This window comes from Hyperoodon ampullatus (assembly GCF_949752795.1).
Source record: "Hyperoodon ampullatus genome assembly, chromosome: 20".
Classification (NCBI taxonomy): domain Eukaryota; kingdom Metazoa; phylum Chordata; class Mammalia; order Artiodactyla; family Ziphiidae; genus Hyperoodon; species Hyperoodon ampullatus.
Window position 1 is genome coordinate 20,031,771 of NC_136933.1, and position 22,174 is coordinate 20,053,944.

Here is a 22,174-nt window from a genome sequence, read left to right on the forward strand (position 1 = left end):
TGAAAGAGAATTAAAGTAGACATCTGGGAATTACAGTCAAGGAGGTTGAGGAATTGAGACTTAGGAAGAGGAAGAAACAATTTGCATCTTCTACTCCAGGGTGCTATAAAATGGCAAAGGCACATCTACCTTCAAGTCTTACTTAAAGGAGTAGCAAAATGGTTCCATTCCTTAAAACATGTTCCCTAATGCCTGCATTTCCTTTAATCAGGGACAACCTTTCATTTCATAATTTAAGAGAAAACTTTGAAAGATCAGTAACTAGCAAAGAACACAATTGTGAAATGAGTTACAGTCAAAATATAATTGAGGCTCTCTCCTAATCACACTATACACAAAAATTAATTTGAAACTACTTACAGTCCTGGAAAAGTTAAAACTATAAAACTTCTAAAAGAAAACAAAATCGTCATGATTTTGATATAAGCAGAGATTTCGTAGGACACAGCACTAAATATAAAAAGAAAAAAATTTATAAATCAGCCTTCATGAAAATAAAATCTTTCTGCTTTTCAAAAGATACCATTAGGAGAAAACAACCTCAGTACATATATCTGGCAAATGACTGTGTAAAAGACAAATCCTGACTATATAAGGAACTTTTACAACTCAATTGTAAGAAATCAACTCAAAAAAAATGGGCAAGAGATTTGAACATGTGTTTCACAAAAGAAGATATATAAATGACCAGTGTGCAAATCAGAACTACATGAGGTACTACCTCACATCCACTAGAAAGGCTGAAATTTAAAAGATTGACAATAAGAAATATTGGTGTGAATTTGGAGCAGTTGGAACTCACACTGCTTGTAGGATTGTAAAAATTGTACAGCCACTTTGGAAAGCAGTTTGGCAGTTTCTTATAAAGTTAAACATAAACTTGGCATGTGACCCAGCAATTTCTCTTCTAGGTATTCATCCAAGAGAAATGAAAACATGTCCACAAATACTTGTACACTAATGTTCATAGGATCTTTAGTCATGATAGCCTCAAACTGGAACATCAGCAGATAAATGGATAAACAAACGGTGGTATATCCATACAATGGAATACTATTTCAGCCATTAAAAAATAATGAACTTCTGAAACACACAACAACATGGATTAATTTCAGAAACATACTGAGTGAAAGAAGCCAGACACCGAAGAGTATATAATGAGTGGTTCCATTTTATATAAAGCTCTAGAACCAGCACAACTAATCTGTGGTAATAGAAATCATATGAGTGAGGTGTAGAGGAGACAAAGAAACTCTCTGGGCTGGTGGAAATGGTCTTTATATTCAGGAAAGATGGTTGCATTGGTGCATATAGTTTTCAAAACTCATCAAAGTGTACACTTAATGGGTGCATTGTTGTATGTAAATTATATTTCAATAAAGTTAATTTTAAAAAATACGAATGATGCTGTCATGTTTTTCTTCTGAGACAACCAGATATCATAGTAAGGTACTAGGCATTGTTAGAGTTTGAAGATAGAGTTTCTCTGATGGTGTAGAAATAATGTTACCTTTTCCAAGTTAGAATTTAATTAGTAGCTGGCCCTGTGTATTTTCATCTCCATAATGACAAAGTGTTCTGCAAGGTTAATATTTTAATATTATCTGTGACTCTGTATTCAACTTTTTATAACTTTCATTATATCACAGTTTTAAGTGTTTTATGCAAATACTTAGTTTCTATGTTAAATTTTTAATATTAATCATAAAATTTTAAAAGAAATATTACTGACTTTTATTTGTTTTTTTAAACTATAACTTAGGAAACTTTTGAGAAGAACTTTGAGAGAGAAACACATAAAATAAGTGAGCAAAATGATGCTGATAATGCTAGTGTCATGTCCGTATCTTCAAATTTTGAGCCTTTTGCAACAGATGATCTGGGTAAGCAAAATTTTTATAATCTTAGAACACGACTTTAATATAGTCTTTGAATGGCATTGATAAGGAAACAAAAGTCTAGAAAGGCAAGATGTGGTGGAAAGAATGTGGACTTAAAAGTCTATCCATCCATCAGTCTAAATTCAAGAACTGTTAACTTTTGACTTTGGGCAAATCATCTAACCTTTCTGACTCTCTGCATATACTAAGGAAATGGGGTCCTGTTTACCTTGCTATGTTCTTGTGAAAAATACACAGAACTCTTTAGCATGCCTAATAGAAGTTCAGAGAATGTTAATTTCCTTTCCCTTAAAGGTCATCCTTTAAGATCTTCCAGTTAATTAGTAGGAAAAATTCAGAGGTAGCAATGCCTCATCCAATCACGTCTTCAATAAAAATGTTAACTTCATAATTTGGGTAAGAACTGAAATTTCTTAGTATATATAATCTATAGTGGGAAACCCAGGTAACTCTGAGGCATGGCACATTGCATTTTTTTACATCAGTAGTAAAACAAAAGCTTAGAGGGTTGCAGAGGTCAGAGAGAAAAAAACCCAAGTCCTAAATTTGGAAAGGAAATTAGAGAAAAGAAAGATGCCCAGGTGCCTGATTCATTTTCCAGACTGTAGCACATCAAACTATACCCAAGTATTCAATCATTCAGACTTCCGGGGCACTTAGTTGATAGAATAATCTAATGTTCTGTAATTCTAGTGTTTGTTTATATGATGAGAACAAGATTTAGATGATTTCAAAGGGCTTTTCTGCTACAAAGAAAAGGGCCAAGCCCTGCTTTATCATTAGGTATCTACCTTTTAGTAAGCAGTAAGTTTTCCTTTTGCCTTACCCTAATTACGAGGACTCTAGGCCCTAGCTCCCTCTGATTAAATACCTGTCAAGTCTGTACTGAGCTCATCTCATAGAGAAAAATCACTCTAGCCAACCCTCTCTCCCTTAATTGTCCCCACTTTCTGAGTTGCCAAGAGATTTTGAATCCTACCTGTTTAGTTTCATTAGCTGATTGTTTATTCACAATCCTTCACCACTAGCTTTGTCTGAAGTGGACAAAGAAGAATTGGGAAATCTCATTCTTAGGTCTTTTCCCTACCTTAATTACTTGTATTAGGTTGGATTATTTACATCAGAATTTGTATGACATTTTGGAATTAGTTTTTGTTGTACTGTTCATGTGAAGTAATGTATGGACCTGAGAGTCTGAGAGACCTGGGTTCCAATTCTTGATTCTATATTTAACTGGCTGTGAAACCTTGGGCAGTCACTTAAGTTCTGTGAAAGTGAGGGTACTATCATCTACTTTATAGGGTTATTTTAAGGATTAAGTAAATGTGATAATGTATGCCAAGTACCCAAATAGTACAGTATCTGGAACTTGTTAAGCTAGTTTTTCTTCCCTATGTTCAGACATTATTTTTTTATTAATAAATTTTATGGAATACATGAAAAAGTTTGCTTTTATATCCTCTAGAAATATTTCTGTTCCATATGCAGGTAACACTGTGATTCACTTAGATCAAGCATTAGCCAGAATGAGAGAATATGAGCGTATGAAGACTGAGGCTGAAAGTAACACAGATGTCAGATGCACCTGCAGGATTATTGAGGATGAGGATGGTGCTGCTGCCCCGACTACAGTTGATAGTTTAGAAGGTGTGTTCTTGAATTGATTAAAAGTAAGACTCATTGCTCCATATATAAAAAATTAAGAGCCCCACGTGATGTGGAATGGGGGTTTTTTTTTTTTTTTTTTTTTTGCGGGACGCGGGCCTCTCACTGTTGTGGCCACTCCCATTGTGGAGCACAGGCTCCGGACGCACAGGCTCAGCGGCCATGGCTCACGGGCCCAGCCGCTCCGCGGCATGTGGGATCCTTCCGGACCAGGGCACGAACCTGCGTCTCCTGCATCGTCAGGCGGACTCTCAACCACTGCGCCACCAGGGAAGCCCTAATGGGGATTTTTTGGACCACTTTTCTTTTAATTATCAGGGGTACTAGAACGACATGGCTGTTCCATTGTGTTATTTTAGCATAAAATCATCAGAGTTTAATATTCTTTAGAATTTTGTGTAAGTGTATACATATAACATCATAGACTTTATTTTGCTAATACAGCATTTTCTTTTTTAAAGCGGAAACTCCTATTATTGAAAATCAGAGTTCACAGCAACCTGTAAGTGAAGTTTCTACTGTCCCATGTCCTAGAATTGATACACAGCAACTGGACCGGCAAATTAAAGCAATTATGAAAGAAGTCATTCCCTTTTTGAAGGTAAGCAGTTATTTCTTAAAAATAAATAAACTGTTCTGTATTTATTTTTAAAATTCATACCAAAGACTCCATTGTAATAAATTAAGAAAATAGGTAAACAAAAGAGAAAACTAAAAATCACCCATAATTTTGTCACTCAGAGATAGCTCCTGTCAATATTTTGTCAACCTTTTTGTAATATTTTGTCCATATATTTGTGCATTCTGCTTTTTTCAGATATTAATAATATAAACATCTTTCTGAATTGCTGTTTTCTACAGCGTATTTTTTAATGGTTACACACTGTTGATTCATTATTCATTCAAAAATATTTGTAAGATGCCTACTTTGTCCACAAAACCTGGCATATAGTAGTGAACAAGTCAAGACCTTGGCTAACATGGAGCTTACATGCTAAGATGAGAATATGGATTAAAAAAACAAGTAAATATAAAACATATAAGTAGATATATATCAGGTAGTCAGTCATACATGCCATGCAGAGAATTAAAATACGGCGATGTGATGGTGTCTGTTTTTGACTGGATGATCAGGGAAGGCTTTTTAAAGAGGGGATATCTAAGCAGGGGTGTGCATAAGGAGCCAGCTTAAGGCAAGATCATGCCAGATGGAGGAAGGCCTTAAAGTAGGAGCTGGCTTGGCATGTTAAGGAACTGGATGAAGGACCATGTGGCTGTAGGACATTTGTGTGAGATGATGTTGGAGAAGCGGTTTACGTAGAACATCATAGGTTACATAGAACATCATAGGTATGGTTAGGAGTTTGGATTTTGTTCGAAGTTCGAAGGGGAACTCCTAGAAGGTTTTAAGTAAGAGAGAAACAAAGTCTGGTTTGTTTATGGAGAATTAAATATAGGGGTCAGAAGAACAATGAGACAGGTGAGAAATGATAATGGCTTAGACAAGGGTGCAGTACTAAAGATGGGGAGAAGTAGATAGTTGGGATATATTTTGGAAATCCGGTCCTACTAACAGTAGGTAGGGGTTCCTAAAGCCCAGCACTAGAAAAGAGAAGGTGGCCTAGAACTGGGGCCCAGGATCAGGTGATCAAACATATAAAAATGCAAAAGAGGAAGAGCCAGAGTTGACTAAGTAGGACTGCCAGCAGTGAACTATGTTGATTGCTGCTGTGAGGGCTGAGTATTCATAGAACAGAATTCCCTGTTGTTTTGTCAGTTCCTGTTGTTAAACATTTATGTTTATTCTGGTTTCTTTTTCACTATTATGAAGAATACTTAAATGATTTAGCTAAATTTAAATACACATCCCATTTTTATTTCCTCAGAAATAATTCTTAGACATAGAATTTCAAGCTTTAAGGGTATGAATATTTTTAAGGCTTTGGGGCCTAATGTGCATTGTCCCTCAGAAAGGTTAACAATTTATATTCCTAGTAACAGTGAGAATAGTAAGCAGTACCATTAATTTTGTTTAATGACAATGAAAAGGGGAGAGAAAGAAGCGTGCAAGCCAGGGCTTCTTTCTGAGATGGCCCCTTTTACATTCTCATTTAAAATGGAAATTTAAAAAATTAGAAATGAAAAGACGGTCTTTTCATTCAGATATGGGAAACTACAAAGTATGTTGTCATTGGGCTCGTTTCTTACAAGCTGCTTGTACTTGCCAGTGTGTAAGATGTTGACAACAGAAGGTTGTTTCCATACACTTACATTTCTTCCCTCGGTGGAAGTAATTGCTTTCTTTAGAATATTTTAAGAGAAGAGAGATCCTTGAAAAGGCAATTAGAGAAACTGCTTTCCCTGAAGAGATGTGAAAGCCAAGAGGAGAGAGAGGATCCATCTGTCTATGCCCAGATTATTCCATGTGAAAAGTGGAAAACTTAGCCTTTTCCTGGGCACCCACAGCAGCTCCAAATGGTTCTTTCTGTCTCTGCTTCCTCTTCTAATCTTTCAACTCTCCTGCTAGCGTTGCTAGCATTTTTAAGGCTTTGGCACTTGCTGATACTTCTACCTGGAATGCCCTTCCTTCACATACCTGCATGGCTTTTTCCTTTGAACCCTCAAGGCTTTAATCAAATGTTACTTATTGGGTGAGCAGATCCCCCCTACTCCTTATCTGCTTTTCTTTATCTTCATAGGGCTTGTCACCTTATAACCTATTTAATATTTGCTTATTTGTTTTGTCTGTCTCTCTTGTTACATGTAAGCTCCATGAAGTAATGGAAGATTTACATCAGAGATGTTAAACTGTTGTGGTCACTGTCTTACCAGTGCCAAGTATAGTACATGCAGGTAGTAAGTACTCGGTAAATACTTAATGAATTAGTAAGTGAATGGATCCACCAAACCTTGACTGTGGTTTTCAAACTGATCAAGTGTAGTTTTAAATATAGTTTGAAAACAGTTGGCCTATAGAATCCAGATCAGATTCAGCATCGCTCATAAAACTTCTATAGCCTGGTCCCAGCCTCATAACTGTTCCTTCCCGCATACCTTGCATCCTACTTGACATTGTTCAAAAAGGCACCTTGCCCAGGTTACTTCCTTCGCCTCCAATGCCCTTCACCCTTCCTCTGGCAGTCACACCCTTGAGGACCCAGCTGAAGTATGTTAGCATGTACTTACAGGCAGGATTTCTCCTTCTCGTAGCTGCTTCTGGGATACTTGGTACCTATTCTTATTTCGGCACTTATGACAAAGTATCACAATTTTTTGCCTGTATCTCCCCACTAGAATAATGTCTTTCTCGATTTCTTGGTATTTTCACTCAAGTAGGACTTGAGAGACTAGATGAAGGGAATCTGAGGAGATAAGACAAATACATCAGTTTCATCCGTTATTCCTGTGCATTTATTAAAATATGTATTCACCCCCTCACATATTTATATTCCTATAAATTATAAGAATATGTATATATTCTTATAGATAGATAGGTAGATATTCACCTAAGAGTTTGAAACCATTCCCTAAAGTAAATTGACAAACTATTCAGGTTATTGCTTGCTTCTATCTTAGGCATAGACAACAAAGCATTACCTTTTTTCTTTTAGGTTTTTGTTTTATTGTAATTCAATAAATACTTTTAAACATGGCTTTTTGGTTAAATTAGGTATATTGGTAGTGATATTTATTTGATATGTACAGTTATTTTCTAAGTGTTAAAAAATATAAATGATTTAGCTTTATGTGTAGGGAATGTGACCATCTCAGGAAATTTTATTGCATTTACAATTTTGTGTCTGATTAAGTTATATCCTTTCATAAGGATACCCTACTAAATTTAGCATTTCAGACAATTTCTGAGGCCAACAAAATGGGTAGGACTAATGGTCTGATTTTAACTATTTTATGATGTCTCATTTCACTTCAAATCTTGACTTTTTGGGTAAGATTATAGAACTTCTTTGTTAGTGTCAGCCTTACACCCAGTCACCTAAGTTAGACTTCCTAACTTTCTCTTACCCTCTATCACCTGTGAGTCAAAAATTGATTTTTTTTAAAAATTGATTTTGCCCCTAAGAGCAGTTAGTTTTACTTCCTTCTCTCCAATAGCATAACCTTAATTCATATCTTTGAAGTTGAGAGATTTCACCACTGCATGTGGTTTAGTTTCCCAGCTTCATCTCTCACTGCTCTCCATCTAGATAAATACTCATTTCAAACTACTCAACATTTCCTATACCTGCCATTTCTTTTTCATATATCAGCCCTTTGTGCAACTAGTCATCATTGAAAATATAAAATGCTGTCACTCTTTTCTGCCTGACTGACCTTTCTTCAGAGCTCTGATATGCTACCACAGCTCCTTAGGGCACCTAGTGTATGCTTCTTTTATGATCCTTATTTATTCAGCAAGTAATGAGTATCTCCTGTGAGCTAGCAACTGTGCTAGGTGATGAGTAAGAAACAGTCCCTGCAGTTTAAAAGTATCACCTACTGGATAGCGTGTAGCTTGTAGTGATTGATGTACTCATGATCTGACTCCTCCACTGGTATTTGATTCCTTGAAGACAGGGACTGTTGTCTTTTTTTTAATTGCCTGCCTTGACACATGAATTTTTTAAAAAATGAGCTTCAATCCTTAGATTTAAGGGATCTTAGACATGGTCTAGTTTGGCCACCTTTGGCCACACATTTAATGGAAGGGAAAAAAACCCCACAAACTTAACCTGAGTCAAGGTTAGAGGACCTGCCCAAATGAGTTTAGTGGCAGAAAGAGGATCAGAGCCTTGAGGTTACTTGATAAGGATGTTTTATGGACTCACCTCAGAAAGTTAACTCTGGTTTGGATTATTATGTAGCTTGCACGTGCTTCTAAAGGAAGATTAACGTGATGAAGAGAGTTGCCCAAAGGGACTTGTTAAGAAAGGACAGTAGTTCTCAACTGGGTGTGATTTTGACCCTAATAACATTGTATGATGTCTGGGTATGTTTTTTAGTTGTCAGAACTTGGGAGAGTGGAGGGTGCCGTTAGCTTCTAGTGGGTAGAGGCCAGAGGGCTGCTAAATATCCTACAATGCACAGGATGTCAGCAGTGCCAAGGCTTAGAAAAGTTAGAAGATAACACAGAGGAAGTTGGGTGGAAGGTGAAGTGTGGTTGTGAGAGTAGTTGAAATGAACTGAACTGCAAATAGGAATACAGGCAATATGGAAACCATGGCGTGAGTAGTTCCTTAAAGTACAGAAAGGAAGTGATGGAAAATGTTGAATCAGCCAGTTTCTTTTACTGGCTATTATCTGCTATAGTGAATCAAAATTTGCAAACCTTTTAATGTGCGTAGGGGGGAGTTTGGCTATTCTTAGGAACGAAGTTTCCAAGTGTGCATCTAAAAGCTGAAGAGCTGGGCTTCCCTGGTGGCGCAGTGGTTGAGAGTCCGCCTGCCGATGCAGGGGAAGCGGGTTCGTGCCCCGGTCTGGGAAGATCCCACATGCCGCGGAGCGGCTGGGCCCGTGAGCCATGGCCGCTGAGCCTGCGCGTCCGGAGCCTGTGCTCCGCAATGGGAGAGGCCACAACAGTGAGAGGCCCGCGTACCACAAAAAAAAAAAAAAAAAAAAAAAGCTGAAGAGCTTATGCAAAAAAAATACAATGTCATATTATGTGGATTAATATTTTTTAAGTAAGATAAGTTATATCCTAACCAACTAGGACTTTTCTCAGGAGCACATGGATGAAGTATGCTCTTCTCAACTTCTAACCTCAGTAAGACGCATGGTTTTGACTCTTACCCAGCAAAACGATGAAAGCAAAGAGTTTGTGAAGTTCTTTCATAAGCAACTTGGAAGTATATTACAGGTAAGAGTTTGTACTTGTATGACTTCAATAAGTACCATGCGGTTAGGATTTTTTTTTCCCACCATTTTCTGGCATTACACAGTTTATTCAAGTAGATATTCATTCTAGCATCCACTTGGGATGACATTTTAATACTTCTTAGGTTATTGCTTACTTAGTTAAAAAAAGTTGGATTAGGGCCTGTGTCTTCATGTAACTTTGTTATCTCTAAGGCCTGTCCCGACTCTAATAAAATTTTGTTTTGATTTTTCTCCTGCCCAGAAAGAGCATTTCAAGTTTGAATTGTTTAAAAAGTATTCCATGGTATTTTCTAAAATAATTTTTTTTACCAATCTGGGAAATTGTAGAAGCCGGAAGCTAGCTTTTGATTGTAGAGACTTCTTAGGCTGTACAGTAACTTTAAATTATGTGACGGTTAGTGGTTTGTAACTGGGGCAGTTTTGCCTCCCAGGAGACATTTAGCAGTGTCCTCAGGCCAACAGGCAGGGAGGGGCTGGTAGTAGCACCCTGTGGAATGTTGACAGTGCCAAGGATGAGAACCCCTATGTTAATGAGTAGGGATACCATAATTACTGCATATAATAAACATCTTGACAGTTAAATTCACCGGTATGTTTTCCCATTGAGATAGTTCAGTGATGTGTATTATTGCTCCAAACTAGAAAATATGTTTTTCTTTTCATCTATATTACAGAATTTTCCTGTAAAAATTTTCCTTGCTTCCTATTCTGTGTTTAATTTAAATTGGTTTTAGAGGTAGTATTTTCACTTTGTCCATCAAATTTTTAAAAACCCTAGGTTGATGTGCTTTTCCATCACTATAATTTTTCATTTTGTTTTTAATAAGACTGAAGTATAAATTTCAGGAAATCTATAGTAATCTATATAAATCTATATAATCTATATAAATCTATAGTAATAGATCCTAAAGTGTTCTGGCTCTATTTAATCTAGTTGTACTAACACATAAGGAATATAAGACATCTGTGGTGTTATGCATTGTTTAAAAATGTTTAGGATAATTTTTAGATAAATGTATTTTTATAAATTTAACTAGGTAACTTATTCCTACAGAAAGAAAGAACTCCATTTTAGAGTCAGGTTGAAAGAGAAACTGTTGATACTTTAAATGTTTTTGTTAATCAGGATCCATGCAGGCCTTCCTCAGTTTTGTCTACTGTTACAATTGTGGGAAGATTCCATATATTAATTTGCACCTAAGGTTTTTTTTCCTAAGTCTAAGAAAATCCGACTGCTTTTCTTCTTATTCCTAATTTTTTTCGCAAGGAGACCTACATGAAGAATAAAAGTTAGTTTACATTAAATCTTGCCCAGAGTTGAAAATTCTTCTTGAGGTAGAGATTAAATTACTGTCTTCTACTTTTTCTCTTACAAAACCTATTCAGTGCATTTTTTTTCATGAAGGACCCAGGGTTTGTACTTCTCTCCATCACTGTGCTAGATAAGGTAGTTTTTTGGGAGGGAGGGGGCACTGAGCATTATAGTTGTTTGCCTGTTTTCTAAATAGCATAGTCCATATTTTTAGGAAGAAAGAAAAATAAAAGCGGTTTTGTAAAAACTGTGTAGAATATGGCAGACTTGTTCATTTGATGATGCTATATAGAACTGAAGTTTACTTTTAGACTGATTTTGAAGAGAAAATTTAAATTAGAATGATTGGCTGCCTTACATAAAGGGGAAAACTTGAAAAGTATTCTAATGGTATTTTCTTCTCTCATGGCACTTCAGCTTTTCACTGTGGTTTATATGTATATCCTCTGGTACTGTGTGGGACCTCTTTTGAGAATAGGAATCCCTTATCTTATATATTTGTGGCTGGCAGTTATATTACATAGGGACTAAAGCTATGGAACCATGTGTTCTTTTGTATACTCTGTAAGCAGGACCAGCAAGATTCCCACTTAGTCATATTTTTAGTAATATTAATATATCTTTTCTTAGCCTGTCTTAGCCATTAGTTTTAAGTTTTTCAATACTAAAAATAATATTGTTTTTTCATTGGTGAGTATTATAATTTAAACTTGTTAATTGTTTGTATTGCTTTACCGACAGTTGAAGTTTACTGTAATCTTTAAAGCTATTTGGTTTATCTTTGAACAGGATTCACTGGCAAAATTTGCTGGCAGAAAACTGAAAGATTGTGGAGAAGATCTTCTTGTAGAGATATCTGAAGTGTTATTTAATGAATTGGCTTTCTTTAAACTCATGCAAGATTTGGATAATAATAGTATAACTGTTAAACAGAGATGCAAAAGGAAAATAGAAGCAGCCGGAGTGATACAGTCTTACGCGAAGGAGGTAAATTACATGCATTTTTATTTTAGGAGTAGTTATAATTAGCATATAAATATAGTTCTTGATCATTATGAGTAACTAAAATCATACTTGACCTCAGCAAAAGTAGGTTTTTTAGTAATATGAGTTAATCAGGAATGCAGGCAGGAATGAGTGGCAGGAATTATCAGATAGCCACTTCACGTTATTGCCACTTACGCAGGTTTCCAGAAGAGAGAGGAGGACGGGGATCTGGCCCTTGGCCAGCTGCCTGCAGCGGTTACTGCCAGTCCCAGTAGATGCCCCAGGAGTATTTATCACCCCAGCCAACACTTATGCTTGCTATTAGTTAGGACTTTGGTTATATATCCCTGTAGCTGCTTATACCCTGTTAAATTAGTCTTGATCACATATGAAATTGGGTGGTTTTTTCCCCTCAACTTAAGGCATACCAGGAGGCTTTTTCCCTAGACAAGCACCCTTTTCTTGACTCTAATCATGAGAGGGAAAGCAGGTCAAGACCCAAAACAGAAACAGATAACCCTTCCTCCTGAAATCTAAAGTAGATAAAGTCAGGCCATCTTTTTCACACTTTTCATAATGTTTTTATTGTAGACATAAATAAGTTTCACATCATTTCAGTTGTTGCTTAGAGCCTGAAAAAAATAAAAGAGGATGATACTATAAAAAAATGATAGGAAGGGTTGCTTTAGATGGCGGAATCACGAGGCTCCTTCAGGGGATGAAAAGTGAGGTAAGACATGGACAAGAGGAGTTTATAATGAAGATGAAAGGGAAGAGCATTCCAGGCAGAGAGAACTGTTAAGTGTAAAGAAAGACTCTTAAGGCAGGATTGAGTGTTTTGGAGAACAGAGAGAAGGCCAGGGAGGCAGGAACACTTTAAATGAGACGAGCATGTGGGAGATGAGGTACACAGAGGTAGGTAGGACCAAGTTATGGAACCTTAGAAACTGTGGTAGGGACCTTTTATTTTATTTTGTTGTAAGCATGATGGAAACTCATGGGAAAGTTTGGAATAGAGGAGTGACATAATCTCAGTTTAAGATTTGTCTGGATATGATACTGATTAGGAATTGTAGAAGAGTAGAGATGGAAGCAGAGAGACCAGTTGTAAGGCTGTTGCAGTAGTCCAGGTAAGAAATTATGTGTCTTATCTTTGAGTGTGTAACAACAGATACCTTTGGATGATTGAGTCAATAACGCATTCTCATAGTTTCAGTTTGGATAACAAAAGTAAAGTACAGGCTGGTTCCTAGTTTTCTGGCTTGTGCATTTGGGTGGATGAAGGGCCATTTACTGAGATTGGGAAGACTGAAGGAAGATGGGGTTTTGGAAGGAAAGGAACCAAAATTTTTGTTTTGGATTTAGTAAGTTCGTGATACTTCTTACTCATCCAAGGAGATGTCTGGTAGACAGTGTTGCTTTTTGTTTTGTTCGTTTAAAAGATTTAAATGAAAGAGTTGAATTTACATTTCTAAGAAAACACTCAACTCTTTGGATGATGGTGCAGCATTTGTTAAGGTTTACTGAGTACTTAAGTGTAATGATGAATGGTTACCCCTAAATTCTGCTTAATTGATTTGCTTATAGGCCAAAAGGATTCTTGAAGGAGATCATGGCTCACCTGCTGGAGAAATTGATGATGAAGACAAAGTATGTGCTAATAATGCTTTTGAAACAAAAGATTAAATAATTTAAGTAGCTTTTACCTTAATGTTTGAGAGCAAAGTATATCATAAAATATCCTTTCTTCTGACAAACTTTTTATTTTCTTTTAAAAACAACTAAATTAAAAATGATTCTTTATATTTTTTATTAGATAATAACTATTATTTTTATGATAGACTTACTATATACCTTTTAAAAATGTACTTTAAGGAATTAATTACTCAAATTTATTTGTGGCTAGGACAAGGATGAGACTGAAACAGTTAAACAGACTCAAACATCTGAGGTTTATGATGGTGACGGTCCCAAAAATGTGAGCTCTGATGTCTCTGATCAAGAGGAAGATGAGGAAAGTGAAGAATGTCCAGTGTCTATTAGTAAGTCGGAAGGCTCTAGACTAGGTTTATACATTAGCTCTTTATAGATTGCTTATTGAAACAGTTTGGTGGAGTGGAATGATTATAGAATTAGGTGTCAAACAACTCTGAATTTGAATTTCCGTGTGACCCTGACTAAATTACCTGCCCTTTCTACACCACCACAGTTTTCTAGTACTTACTCTTTTGAAGATTTCAGATACTGTATGTAAAGCACTTGAGCAATGCAGGAATGCAATAAATGGTAGCTATTATTAAGATTTAAGTGCTGAAATTTTACTAAAAGTTGTGTTATTAATCAACTTAGATTTGTCCAAAGCTGAAACTCAGGCTTTGACTAATTATGGAAGTGGAGAAGATGAGAATGAAGATGAAGAAATAGAAGAATTTGAAGAGGGACCTGTAGATGTCCAGACTTCACTGCAGGCTAACACTGAAACTACAGAAGAAAATGAACACGACGATCAGGTATTCCAGTGCAGGCTAACACACCCTCCACCAGTCTTACTGTAACTACTAAAAAGCTGATTCTTTTTACAGATGTTAAAATTTACAACTTCCCCATTCTCATTTTCATGAATACAAACTACTTTAATATTCTTATTGAAATCCTAAACACTATTATTATTTTTGTATTTAGCAATGTTTACATTTAAAGCACTTCAAAAAAAATGTTTTTTTTGATAACAAGTCCTAAAAAACTATGTGATTACTTCAGAAGATCTGGATTTTTAAGTTTTATTTTTTCTAGTTATATGTAACAAAATAAAATCATTCCCTTTCCTACCTTCACCTCATCCTGCCCCAGAGGCAAAATTTTGTATGATTTCTTCTGCTGTTTACTTCCTTACATCTGAATAATACATGTGTGTATTTATTCATTTATGTATTAGGCATTACCTACTGACTTCTATTATAGCAGGTGAAGATTTTTAGGTCACTTATGGCTCCTCATTTAATTATATTAATCCTGTCCACCTCATTTAATTATACCTTTTGGTTAAATCTGTATTTAACCAAATATTTAGATTTAACCAAACTATGTAAATATTACTGACTGTTGAGCTAAGCAAATATTATTTATTGCTAAGTCTTATACATTTTTTCACCTGAATTTAATAATTGTCTCAATTTTTAAATTTACTCCCTTTTCTTTCATCACAAACCCAAGTCTTTGCTATGCCCATCAATAGTTTTATAAACCTCTCAGTAGAATTTTCTACATGAACCAATTAGTCAGTTTTGTCCTTCCTGGAGCATTCTCCTTTCCTGCTCCATTCTGGGTTTGGCTCTTCTTTAGATCTTTAAATAGCTACCAGCCTGGGAATCCCCTTTGTTGTTCTTTATTAGATCTCAGTTTCTGGAATCAAATCTTGCCTTTCTCTTCCTTGGTTTATTACCTCATTTTGGTGGAGCACATCTTCCAGTAGCTCTCTAAGAAAGAGTGCAAAGAATATTTTGAGACTTCATATTGTCTAAGACAAGTTAATGCTTCAGTGCTTGAAAATCATTTTCCCTCAGGTCTTTGAAGGCACTGTTTCCTAGTCTTCTAGTTTTCAGTGTTGCCAATGCCTTTCTTTATTCTGATTCTTTGTATATATCTTTTTTTCTTCCTAGCTCTAGAAGCTTTCCCTCCATCCCCCCACAGAGTTCTGAAACTTTACAGTGATACACATCGTTGCAGGTCTTTTTTCATTCACTACACTACGTACTCAGTTGTCTTTTCAGTATAGCATGTTCTTCAGGTTTGGTCAATTTTCTTTTATTTCCTTTATTTCTTCCTTACCATTTTCTCTTCTTTTCTTCTGGAATAAATGTTATCAAACGTTATTAGCTCTCATGGGTTGATCTAATTTTCTCCTCTCTTTTATTGTCTCATTGCTCTTTCTCTTTTACTTTCTGGGAGATTTCTTTGACCTTAATACCTATATGAAATTATTTTTATTTCAACTGTTAAAATTTTAATTTCTAAGTACTTTTTTCCTGATTGTTACTTTTTTATAGCACCCTATTATTTCAACGAAGCAATATTTTCTCTTACCCACCTAGAGGCTTTCTTTAAATATCCACTGTACCTTTGGTGCTTATATTAAAGAATAATAATATATCAAAAAGCCAGTTGGGGTTCTTTTGGGCTTCACCATAGGGTAGCCGAGTGTATAGCTTTTTGACAGAAAATCGCAAATGTTAATTCCTATTGGTCTTTTCTCTGGGGTGGTTTAGTTTCTCCAAAGTAGGGAGGGTCCTCCAGTCTCCTTCCGCCTCCTTGGCTGTTGGTGTTCTGCAGTTAGGTGTAGGATTAGGGCTGAGGGTCCCACCTCTATACAGACTTGCACTAGATCTTTCTGTTTCAGTGTGACACTTTATCTTGTCTTCACTTGTGCTTTCTGCAGCCTACCCCTTCCCTGGTGGCCCCTGGTCTGAGGCTCACTAGTTCATTTTCTCCAAAACATAATCTCCCATTTTCTGGTGAGCCTGGGGGAGGGAATCTAAACGTCCACATATTTCTTAAACAGCTTCAAACAACCACCGGCAGCGTCCCCTTGTCACCAGCTCCCACCCCACTACTGTACTTCTTCCTTCCTAGAAACTGGTGCACCCAGTTACGAGGTGAGTCTTCAGTTTTCTGTCCTCCTGCAGAAGGCACTTAGCTCTGTTCATCTTTCTCTCCTCCTCGTCATTTCCTCTTCCTTTCACTTAACATCTGCATATAAACAGGTGTCTTTTAGTTTCATTTAAGATAGAGTCTGGTCTGAAAAAAACAATGAAAACTAGTGGAGTCCATAACATTCAGTTCCTTGTGTTACTGTGAGGCTAAGAAGAGGAGCCTTTGTACTGAGCTGCCTTGGAACTGCAGCCACCGCCTCCTCCCTGAAACACTTTTAGGAGGTATTTTAAAATTCCCCTGTCTGAGGTCTCAGGCTGGACATACCACACTTACCAAGCATCTCCTGTATAGTGACCGTATATTTAGGCCCTACTATTAAGACATCACTTTTTCCTTCCAGGTTCCACAGCATGATTTTGAAAAATCAGCGGAAAGCAAAAATGTCCCATCAGAACAAGAACCCACTACTAGTAAAGGTAAGAAATCTAAATAAGTTTCAATGTTAAGATTATCTGAAGTGCCCTTTATGTGCTTAAAAACAAAAAAATCTAAATTCTTAGCTAATGGAAGTTCAAAGGTGTTTTGGACCTGATGTATGTCTTTGTTTTCTCCATAAATCCTTTGTAGAAAACACGAGGGCTTTGTTTCTGCAAACAGCTGTTAAAGAATAGTTGACAAATATTTAAACACAGAAAAAAATTCTGTAAGGAAGGTATCTTTAGATACCAATGTGGGGGATTTTTAAAAAATACCCATTCCTGGGCCTTACTCCTGAAAATCCTATTTCATTAGAAATCAGGTGCATTTCAGGAATCTAATATTTAAAGCATCCCCAAATGAATCTGGTCAAATACATTTGGGAACCATTGATAAGGATAATTTCTAGTTGCCTTTTCTTTTGGGTCTTAAATGTCTTGATTACTCTCATTTATACAGTTCAGTCTTTATTTGGTATAATAGTAAATTTAATGACAGTTGTATTACACTAACGTTAAGACTTTCTTTTGATGACAGATGACCAAGATAGCACTCCTGTGAAGCCCTGTTACCTCAATATCTTGGAAAATGAGCAACCTTTAAATAGCACTGTCCAAAAGGACGCTGTTACTACCATCGATTCATCTAATCAGCCTAACGCTTTGCCTTTACCTTTAACTGAAATTGAAACCTTGGTGCCTAGAGTCAAAGAAGTTAAATCTGCCCAGGAAACTCCTGAAAGCTCTTTGGCTGGAAGTCCTGATACTGAATCTCCAGTGTTAGTGAATGACTATGTATGTATCATTTACATTTCATTTCTGTGCATATTTCTTCATTTTCAGGTTAACATTTCTAGTATATAAACACAACTCTGCTTTGTGTTTAGGTTTAGAAACTGTCAGAACATTTTTATTTCTTACTCACACTTACTTTAAACTTGAACAGAAGAGTGATAGTGAATTAAGATGACCATCTCAAAACCTAAAATTCCACTTTTCATAGTTTTGAGAAGCAAAGAGATGAGTTTTATATGGAAACCTTGAGGGAGTTCAAGTTCAGATCTAAAGGGGTAGTGATATGTGAATCATCTCTTACGCCATCCACGCTTGACTACTCAACAGTTTGGAACACTTCATAATCTTTGATAACCCTGAAAGTTTACATTTGGGATGGGAAATAAAGCAGTTTGACAGCACTGGAGTCCCTAGCTCTGTACAGGGAATGACAGAAAAGTAAGCTAGCAAATCTGCATTTATGATGTAAGTAGCTGAGTTTAGTTTTACTCTGGATGTTTGTTTCAATCTAATTTTATAGCAAATAGGTTTTTTTGTGGATCCTTGGGCTGTATATGTTATATATACTTTACTTTCTCGTCAGTAAAAATGAAGGGATTTGTAATAATGTACCTTTAGGTCTGAAGAATGTGTTTCACATATTTTTTAATTAACATCAGTTTTCTGCCCAAAGATATACTTATGATTTCACAGCTTCTCAGCAAAGGGGCTTATAATACTTCAAAACATTCGTAGAAAGAGTAACCCTCTTAACTGTTTTATTTGCTTCACTACCTGTAAAACTTTGCATTTAAAACTGTGAAAGTTACTAGATTTGTTCTTGTTATCATTTGATGGGTGCATAGAATTACTGTAGGAGTCATTCAATCAAAATTAACTTGAAATTAGATCTTAGAGGGTCTTGAATTTGAATTTTAGGCAGGGAACACTACAGATGGTCTTTGCGCAAGAAAGTGAAATGGTCAAAGTCACGGTTTTTGAAGATGAATCCGATGACTATATAAGAAGTGTTGTCAAGGAAGCTGTGTTAGGAGCCTCCATTATCATATAAATATAAAATGAGCTGAATAAAGAGACATGGGTGAGAAATGTTTCAAGAAAAAGAAAAACCTAAGGTTTCTACTGGGTAATTGGTAGAATGATGATACTATTAAAAATCAAAGAACTAGGAGAATAAAAGACTTCAGTTTTCAGGAAAACAGTGTGAGGTGTTTTTTAGTAACTTTTGTGAGTTACTAAGTTCATACCTCATCTTTCTATTTGAACCTCTGGAGTTGATACTGAAAGTCTGTAGGGGCTTCGCTGGTGGCACAGTGGTTAAGAATCCGCCTGCCCATGCAGGGTACACGGGTTCGAGCCCTGGTCTGGGAAGATCCCACAGGCTCCGGAGCAACTAAGCCCATGCGCCACAACTACTGAGCCTGTGCTCTAGAACCCGCAAGCCACAACTACTGAGCCCATGCACCTAGAGCCTGTGCTCTGCAACAAGAGAAGCCACTGCAATGAGAAGCCTGCACACCGTAACGAAGAGTAGCCCCCACTCGCCGCAACTAGAGAAAGCCCACGCGCAGCAACGAAGACCCAACACAGCCAGAAGGAGAGAGAGAGAGGGAGAGGGAGAGGAAGAGGAAGAGGGAGAGAAAGAAAGAAAAAAGGAAGGAAGGAAGACTGTAAATGTTTACTTATATTCTTCTGGATACAGTTCTGATGCATTCTATAAACATATCAAGTAATAAGAGTAGTTGTTCTAATTATTTTAGCCCTCAGTATTACCATTACTATTTTTTCCTCTAACCTGTGTGAACTGGCTCTTTGTTTTATAAAATGGGGACAGAAAAGCTTGACTGTGTGCCCACAGTTGCAAGTGTGTGGCCCTTCCCGTGAATTCTAGATTTCTGTTCTATTCACTGAGCTGAATATAGAAGAAAAGCAAAAAAGATAGAATTACTGACATATATACACATGTAAGAATCCACTTTATCCCTTGGCATGGATGACTGGTTTAGATCCAGAGATAGAGTGGATTGCCGTCATTAAATATAATTTGTTAATCTTATAGGAAGCAGAATCTGGTAACATAAGTCAAAAATCTGATGAAGAAGACTTTGTGAAAGTTGAAGATTTACCACTTAAACTGACAATATATTCAGAGGTATTTTGCTCTCTTTAATTAAAGTTGTCTTTATATAACAAATATTGTTAAGGTGAAAAATGATTTTGTATTTTTAATTTTCATTCTAAAGGCAGATCTAAGGAAGAAAATGGTAGAAGAAGAACAGAAAAACCATTTATCTGGTGAAATATTATGTGAACTGCAGACTGAAGAATTAGCTGGGAATTCTCAGACACTAAAAGAACCTGGTAAGAGTTATCATTTTTAACCATATCATATTGAAAAGCTACTGAATCTTGATACCATCATGTTGTTTTGTTTTTTAAATGTGCTACTAGTACCTGGAATATCTAATATAAACATTAGAAAGGAAGCGTAGTTCTATAAAAATTTGTTCAGCTGCCCAATTTATAAAATAGTATTATCAGATAATTTTTTTCTGTTTTTAGTTTTAACAAAGTAATATATGCACATGGCTTAAGAAAGAAAGGTATGAAACAGTTAGTGATGATTGGCAAGAGCCCGTTTCTTTTAATTATTGGTTTTCAGTTCTTTTGGAGGAGACCCTCTAGATCTCTAAATAAATTAAAATTAGATAATACTTCCTGTCTCCCAAATGAAAAGTATTTAGACCTACCTCTTCTTCTTTTGGTGTTTATATTATTTTTGGTTTTCCTGTTACCTTTGTTCTTATAAATATATACATTTTCTAGTTCCATCACCTTTGGTCATCACCCAACTACTTGCTCCTCCCCTTTTCCTTCTGCCTTCTCTGTTCAGTTTTACTCATATTCTTTTTTTTTTTTTTTGCGGTATGCGGGCCTCTCACTGTTGTGGCCTCTCCCATTGCGGAGCACAGGCTCCGGACGCGCAGGCTCAGCGGCCATGGCTCACGGGCCCAGCTGCTCCGCGGCATGCGGGATCTTCCCGGACCAGGGCACGAACCCGTGTCCCCTGCATTGGCAGGCGGACTGTCAACCACTGCGCCACCAGGGAAGCCCATTTACTCATATTCTTACGTTATTAACATTATTAAAGTAAACACACTTACATTCTGTTTTTGTAACTATAATAATTGAATCTTCTATAATTTCCTAAAGATGATTCTATATAAATACGGTTTGTTTCAGAGACAAGTGATAGTCCCAGATTTCCTTCTTTATGGGTCTAATAGCACAACCCAAGGGCCAGTCAGAGGAGCACATTGCTTGCATTAAGGTCAAAGATTTTCTTTTTGTTCATCAATTCATCAGTTGATTAAACTCATATAAGATTTTTTGTTTTTTTTAAGAAATAGGGTGAAGAGAGGTGCAAACCAAATGTCAAACCTTCAGTTAATTTCCCAGTCTTCAGCCCATTTCTGCCTGTTAGGACTCAGTTGGTACCCTCTGCACTGCGGCCTGTCCTAGTGTGCCTAGGCTGCAGCTTCCTCCCCTCTTCACTGTGCCTCCATCTCCTTTGAGCATCCTGGGAACTTGTTGTGGTTCCCCATCCTCTGTTCTCTCACAACCACTCTTCTTCTGTTGGTCTGGGTTTATTCATTTTTATACTGGTTTTCTTTTTGAGAGAGAGGAAGTATCTGCTTAGTCTGCCATCTTAAAACGGAAACCCTTACCTATGCCTTTTAAACTCTTGCTGTGTGTTATCAGGGAATTATTGTAGCAAACTAAGTTTCTTTTGTAATAACTTTATATTAGAAGTGAAAGTTTTAATGGAAGAGAGCAGTATTAAACTAAATTCTATAAGGTCTTAACTTAGTAAGTAATTTATAAGGCATTAACTATGATTCTGTTTTTCAGAAACAGTGGGAGCCCAAAGTACATGAGATGTCTTCAGAGGCTCATCTAACTCTCTCTTTACATAGTCAATGCATATATGAAAATGGCACTAAATAAACATCTCTTTTGATCTGTAAAAAATGTAAATTCATTTGACGCTGCATTTTTGGTAGGTGTGCTAATTTCTGCCCATGGCAGTTTAAAACATCAGAAACTGAATTCTGGACAGATTCAAGCCTTGATACACTGTGGGGTTTTTTTCTTTTTCTTTCTGTCATTTTTTTTGGTCTTGATTTTTTTCCCCATTGTGATGTTTGGTAACGTTAAATTTAAAATGTAGTTTTAAATAAAGTTTGGACTTAACCTGTAAACTATCCTTTTTGGAAAATATGTTGAATTCTATACAGCAAGTCACTGTTCTATATAACTAGGCTATTCAAAGAGCAATGGTCAAGAGTTAGAGAAATATACTATTTATAGTAAAGCCCAGCCTTTAGGCCAGGCTTCCAAATAATGCCAGTGTTGCTGCTATTGGGTCTAATGTTCTTTTAGATACTTGCATGTCTTATTCCTGTGCAAGAATAGGGCAGGTTATAAAGGTATCCAGGTTATTGTAGAATATA

General features: G+C 36.4%; 1 protein-coding gene across 21 annotated transcripts in view; it reads left to right on the forward strand.

The window, feature by feature from the left end:
* Positions 1-21,914, forward strand: part of PCM1 (pericentriolar material 1) — a gene marked incomplete at both ends in the record, with an annotated part of 76,451 nt that extends 54,537 nt beyond the window's left edge. For 13 of the 21 annotated variants that reach the window (XM_079726710.1, XM_079726702.1, XM_079726700.1 and 10 more), the window contains 13 exons: positions 1,763-1,883; positions 3,390-3,548; positions 4,028-4,167; positions 9,286-9,420; positions 11,542-11,739; positions 13,327-13,389; positions 13,646-13,781; positions 14,089-14,249; positions 16,790-16,865; positions 17,404-17,660; positions 19,720-19,812; positions 19,904-20,021; positions 21,573-21,914. In XM_079726710.1, coding sequence (XP_079582836.1) covers positions 1,763-1,883; positions 3,390-3,548; positions 4,028-4,167; positions 9,286-9,420; positions 11,542-11,739; positions 13,327-13,389; positions 13,646-13,781; positions 14,089-14,249; positions 16,790-16,865; positions 17,404-17,660; positions 19,720-19,812; positions 19,904-20,021; positions 21,573-21,598 — 1,683 coding nt within the window. Of the gene's footprint in view, positions 1-911; positions 933-1,762; positions 1,884-3,389; positions 3,549-4,027; positions 4,168-9,273; positions 9,421-11,541; positions 11,740-13,326; positions 13,390-13,645; positions 13,782-14,088; positions 14,250-16,789; positions 16,866-17,403; positions 17,661-19,719; positions 19,813-19,903; positions 20,022-21,572 lie in introns of those variants that run through there. The other 8 variants (XM_079726713.1, XM_079726717.1, XM_079726704.1 and 5 more) reach the window with 3 other exon arrangements.
* Positions 21,915-22,174: the final 260 nt, after the last annotated feature.